The 6114-nt window shown below is 56.0% G+C and overlaps 1 protein-coding gene across 4 annotated transcripts in view; it reads right to left on the reverse strand.

Annotated features, from left to right (window-relative positions):
* SLC45A4 (solute carrier family 45 member 4) overlaps positions 1 to 6114 on the reverse strand; it is a 97958-nt gene that overhangs the window by 6329 nt on the left and 85515 nt on the right. For all 4 annotated transcript variants that reach the window (XM_023228102.2, XM_023228104.1, XM_023228103.1 and 1 more), the window contains 3 exons: positions 4433 to 5454; positions 3512 to 3617; positions 2174 to 2385 (listed from right to left, as the gene is read on the reverse strand). In XM_023228102.2, the coding sequence (XP_023083870.1) occupies positions 2174 to 2385; positions 3512 to 3617; positions 4433 to 5454 (1340 nt within the window). The remainder of the gene's footprint in view (positions 1 to 2173; positions 2386 to 3511; positions 3618 to 4432; positions 5455 to 6114) is intronic.

The following is a 6114-nucleotide window of genomic DNA, read 5'->3' on the forward strand; positions in this document are numbered from 1 at the left end:
AAATCACAATGAAAATTATAAAAATCTTTTAAAAGTAAACACAACATTAAAACCTGCACGGCGCAGCTAAAGGTGTGTGTAGAGGAAAACTGACCTTAAATGCAAATATTAAGCTGGAAATCAGAGTAAGAAATGAGCAACAGCAAATTAAACCAAGACATAACGGAAGGGAGGAGACAGCAAAGGGCGGCAATGAACGTGCAAGCACGCGGACATGCAGCAGGGAGGACTGAGACACCAAAGGTTCTTCGAAACACAAATAAAATCAATAACGTCTCAGATAACTAATACAGGAGGAAAAAGGTGTTATCACTATAGGTTCCATCACATTAGATCATAAGAAAACAATTTAATGCTAATAATTTTGAAAGTGCAGATGAAATGGACGCATTCTCGGAAAAACACAAATATGGGCTGGGCACAGTGGCTTCCACCTGTAATCCCAACACTTTGGGAGGCCGAGACGGGTGGATCACCTGAGGTCAGGAGTTCGAGACCAGCCTGGCCAACATGGTGAAACCCTGTCTCTACTACAAATACAAAAATTAGCCGGGTGTAGTGGCAGGCGCCTGTAATTCCAGCTACTCAGGAGGTGGAGGTTGCACGAGCCGAGAGCACACCACTGCACTCCAGCCTGGGTGACAGAGCAAGACTCTGTCTCAAAGAAAAAAAAAAAAAAAGCATCATACTTCCTAGTAAGATATTAAATATTCCCCTGCTGGGGTTTGAAAGAGCAAACACCACTTTTATGTATTTAGTATTGGAGGTTCCTGCCATTCCAAGAAGGCAAGGAAAATAAATAACAGGAATGAAGGATCAGGAAGGAGAAAACAGAGCTCATTAGACACAGATGATGTGGCTGTGTAAGCAGACGTCCCAGAGAATCTCCAGATGCACTGAGGATTAATAATAGAAGGGTATGTCACACTTAGGGATAGGAAGTTCCATACTATGAAGTCATTCACTCTCCCAAATTGACCCATATAATGTGTTTTTAATTTTAAAAGCCCATAAGCTGAGCCTAACATTTAGATGACAAATAAATGGTTAAGAATACCCAAGACAATCTTGAAGAACAACAAAGTTGAGGGATTTCTACTATCAGTTTTCAGGACTTATTATAAAACTAGTTTGAGACAGTTGACATTTGTCCAAGAACAGACATACTAGCGGAAGAGAAGAAAGCGGAAACACACGCTTACATGGAAGCCCAATTTATGGCAAAGATGGCACTGCACAGAGGGCCGGGGAACAGCGCTGGGTCATGACCTGGGCAGACACCCATATGTAGGGAAAAAAATAAAAGTCTTGAATCCCTACCTCAAACCACACACACCACATCTTCTCCAAGGAGACTGTCAACCAAGAGTATGGGCACAACAGGAGGCGTTTGTGGGAAGGGGCATTCCTGCAGTGCTACCTGCAACAGCCCCAACCTGGAAGCACCCAAAGGCCCACAAAGCAGGGTGCATCTGGCCACACACTGTGACATGAAAAGGCTGGCCATGCTGCCACCAGCAAGCACGTGAGTGAATCCCAGAGGAAGAAGCCAAATGTTTCAGCTGCATAAAGTCCAGAAAGAGGCAAGAGTCTGCCTGTGCTGTGGCTACAGGGCATTTGAGATAAAGCTCGTCTCATCTGTGATGTGCTCTGATGTAACATACACACAATTTCAACGATTAGCAAGAGTGTAAGGTATCACAATGACTTTTTTCATAAGTACATGTTGAAATAATGTTTTAGATACACCAGGTTAGATAAAATATGCTATGAAAATAGTTTTCACTGGCCTTTTCACTTTCTAAATGTGGCTACCAGGAAGTATAGGCATACCTGGTGGCTTTCCTCCCATCCAAGGGGACAAGGCTGGGCTGGAGCTTCCCCCTCGGGGAAACGTGACTGGGCCTGAGGGGACCGAAGGGGCAGGGACAGTGCTTTTGCCTCCAGAAGCCTCTGGGAGGTGCTAGGGGGTGAGAGTGGCTGAAGGAAAAGACCCTTTGTGGCCAGGGACCGACCGGGGCAGGTGGTGGCTCTGTGGACTTTGGAAGGGGCCATCTCAGAACCGGAGAGGGAGGAGGGCCGTCTGTGTCATGAAGCGCAGGGCTCTGCTCTGTGTGGAGAGAAGGCGCTCAGGAGGCTGGAGTGCAGCTCTCACGGCTGCAGCGGGACGTACCTGCTTGATGTCGTGGTACTGGCCCAGCAGGGCATAAGGGCAGTAGGAGATGCTCATGGAGACGATGCCCATGGTGCTGATGGTGACCATGGCGACGTAGACGTTGGGAAACATGGCCATCACGGCTGTGCCGACGGAGAAGCCCAGCGTCCCCAGAACGTAGATCACCCTGACGCTCAGGTCGTAGTTGTCCAAGTACTTCTGTAACAGGGCTGCAGAGAGGGGCACAGGGACAGGGACGGTGGGCAGGTGGCTGGCTCCTGTCAGGCTCCCTCCACCATCCCTCCTTTCACCCCCCACATCCCCCCTGACCTCCACTCATTCCAGCTGAACCCAGACCCGCTCAGGCAGGCACAGCCAGCACAGGCCTCTGGCAACATGCTTGTAAGCTCACGGGCCTGCCAGGATGCCCAGTGGCTCCAGCACCACAGACAGAAGTCGGCCCTCCTTGTCCCAGACCTCATAACCCGGCCCTTCCTGCAGCTCCCAGGGGCCTTCCTGCCCTGCCAGGCCAATCTGGGCCCATTCAGGGCCTTCTCTGGCTATACACCCGGGACTATTTCTTCTCCTGATGTGGGCAGCAGTGGACAGTCCTGCCTTGGGAACACGCATTTTTGCTGGTTTTTCTCACGGGCACCGCTCTGTTCTTCCCTCACCCTTCCTGACCTGGTGGCTCAGATGTCACTTCCTCTGGGAAAGTGCTCTGCTGAGAATTCCTCTGTTCAAGTGGTGGCAACGCCATTTACCATTGCGCCGGTTGCCACTGACCAAGAGGCATTTACTTCGGCCATCCTCACATCCAGCTGAGGCTGCAATGAAGCTGGCCTTCCCATGTTCGGAGTCCAGGCGGGCCAGCCCGATTCGCATTTGGCTCAGAGACCCCCGACCCAATTACCCCTGGTTCCTGGTGAGCCTCGCTGCAGGATGGAAGCCTGCCACCCCGGCCCCACCCCTCAGGGTGAAACATGCCTGGGCCCTGCTCCACCACCGCTCTGATCGCCAGGCCTCCGTCCAGCTCTGTGCTGGGGCCAGGGACAGCGTGTCAGGAGGCGCCATTGACATGGGACAGCATCATGGGACCGCACAAGCAGGACAGGCCCCAAAGGGGTCTCAAAACACACTGCTCCTGGTGCCAGCCCACAGCGGCCTTTTTTCCTAAAATGAGGAAATGGGAATTTCGATGCTTTTCCCCAAGGGACAGTCCTGTTCTGAGGGACCCAGAAGTCAGGGTGCGACTGATGGCCCCAGCTTCTAAGGTGCAGGATTCTCTCGTCCGCATTTCTAATCACTGAGAGTCTTCTGGGGTGCAAGTGCTGACCTGACTTGGGGAGCTCTTACCTGAACAAATAGCACCAGTGGCGGCATAAATGACCAGGCCCCAGCAGCCCATCTTGACCCCGGCGTTGTAGGCTTGCCAGGTGGTCGAGTTCGAGGAGGCCTGTTCCTGAAATGAGACGGGCTGACGAGGGCATCTGCTAGGCCCTCCAGGCCCAGGAGCGTGTTTCCCATGGGAACTGCTGGCCGGCTGCTCATTCTAAGAGCAGTGACAGGAAAGTCCCCCCAGGAGGACAGCCCACTCCAAGTCGGTTGCTATCCGTAAAGCATTTCCATGCCTCGCAGACCACGAATGGTCTGTGATGTGACACTCTACCACTGCAGCGAGAGGCAGAGTGTTCCGTGCGCTCCCCTGTCCCGAGTCTGGACTGGTCTGGACTTGCAGAAGTGACACTCCTGCAGCCTCTGCCATAGCCCTCAGAGCCACTGCACGGAGCAGCTCAGGCTGGACCCAGGAACGGAGAGACTGTATGGAGACAGGAGGCCCGAGCATGTGCTGAGGGCACCTTGGTTCTCCTGGCAAAACGCAGCCACAGGTGTGACCCAGCCGTTACCACGGGGACCAGAAGAGCCGCCAATGAGCCTGGCATGGGTGACAGCAGGCCATTATCTTAGCTGCGTTTTGGGGCAGTCTGACACACAGTTTACAGATACCCCGTTCACACCAGATTCAGCATTCATGACTGCTTACCACGGGCCTCACTGCAACCTACCCCGTGACCCCAGGACGGCCCCCACCAAGTTCCCAGAGGAGAGTGTGGGCCAGCTGCCGGCCGAGGGTCCCTCACCTACACAGGAGGCACCCTGCGGCCTCCCTGACATGCGTGGGCATGAGGAAGAGGCCCCCCGGCCTAGCCCGCGAGCTTCTCAGTGACCCGCAGGTGGGCAGAGAGGGCGGCCCCGCTGCGGTGGCTGAGCACTCACCTTGGGGTCCCCTTTGAAGATGACCTGGCCCATGAAGTCGGTGTAGAACACGGCCTCAGCGATGACGGAGAACCAGGTGAGGAGGTGGCAGAGGCACAGCCGCATCAGCTCCCTGGGCATCTTCAGCATGGAGAGCCACAGCAGGCGCACGGTGGTCTCGCCCTCCCCCTCCTCACTCTCAGTGTCCCCGCTGGAGGTGGTGGCCCCGCTCTGGTTCCGGTGCCGGTGCCGCTGCCGCTGCCGCTTCTGCATGTCATACAGGTCGCTCATGCTGCGTGACGGCTTGATGAGCACCACCGCGTTGGCTCGCCGGTAGCGGTAGCAGTGGGATCCGAGCTTGCCATAGTAGGAGAAGGTGCTGGAGGCCTGCCTGCGGAACGCATGCCGCCGCCGCCGCACGGAGCCCGACGTGGCCAAGGGCTTCATGTCCACCCTGGTGTAGCCGCCAAGGGCGTCCTTTGTGGGGGAGCCGCTGCCGTTGGGGACTTTGGCTTCATTCAAGTGATTATCCAGCAAAGTCTCGTCCTCCTTGGCGGCTTCCTTGAGGAAGGTGACCAGGCGGGGCAGCTTGGTCTTGGCGAGCTCCTGGCTGGTGCTGCTGGGGGTGGCGGGGTAGGAGGCGTCGTGGAAGATGGAGGGCTCAATGCCGTGCAGGAAGAGCAGCTCAGGGTCCAGGTCCAGTGCGGGGTCCGGCACGTGCAGCGCCGAGTCACTCTTGCTGCGCACGATGTCCACGTCCAGGTAGTCCAGGGCCAGCTCGTGCTCCGACTGCACCTCGTCCGGGAAGGCAGGGATGCTGTGCAGCTCACCCCCGTCCAGGGCGCCGGGCTCCTCAGTGCTGCGCTCCTGCTGTGGGCTGTACTGCTCCTCTTCAATGCTGAACAGGTGCAGGGCCACGGACACCGTGAAGATGATGGCGGCGAAGAAGAAGAGCACCTGGTTCTGGGTCCGAAACCAGCTGCCCAGGAAGGTCTGGGTCCAGTCCAGCCCACCCAGCACATAGCCGATGGCCCCGCCGAGGCCTGTGTGGGAGGAAGCAGCAGCCAGTGAGCTGGTGGCACCAGGCCACAGGGGGAAAACTCTGGGAGGGCCCCTCCCTCTAACAGGGGGCCAGGGATGCCCTCATGATAGGAGTCAGGGGATGGAGAAGGAGAAAGCAGTAGGAAAAACAAAATAAGAAACTGCAGCTGGGCCGGGCGCGGTGGCTCAAGCCTGTAATCCCAGCACTTTGGGAGGCCGAGACGGGCGGATCACGAGGTCAGGAGATTGAGACCATCCTGGCTAACATGGTGAAACCCCGTCTCTACTAAAAAATACAAAAAACTAGCCGGGCGAGGTGGTGGGCGCCTGTAGTCCCAGCTACTCCGGAGGCTGAGGCAGGAGAATGGCGGGAACCCGGGAGGCGGAGCTTGCAGTGAGCTGAGATCCGGCCACTGCACTCCAGCCTGGGCGACAGAGCGAGACTCCGTCTCAAAAAAAAAAAAATAAGAAACTGCAGCTGTCCCTGGGTCTGAGAATTCTGACCCAACACAACTGCCACTTGATCAGTGAAGGGCAGACTACCCCCGGGCGGACACAAGGGCACGCCTCTCTGCACTGACGGGCATTCCCTCTGCATCAGGAGCCGGCCACATGCACCTTGGGTGGGAGCACCGCCCTGCTGGAGGAGCCGGCCACGTTCA

The sequence above is a fragment of the Piliocolobus tephrosceles genome, chromosome 7 (assembly GCF_002776525.5).
Source record: "Piliocolobus tephrosceles isolate RC106 chromosome 7, ASM277652v3, whole genome shotgun sequence".
NCBI classification, from domain to species: Eukaryota; Metazoa; Chordata; class Mammalia; order Primates; family Cercopithecidae; genus Piliocolobus; species Piliocolobus tephrosceles.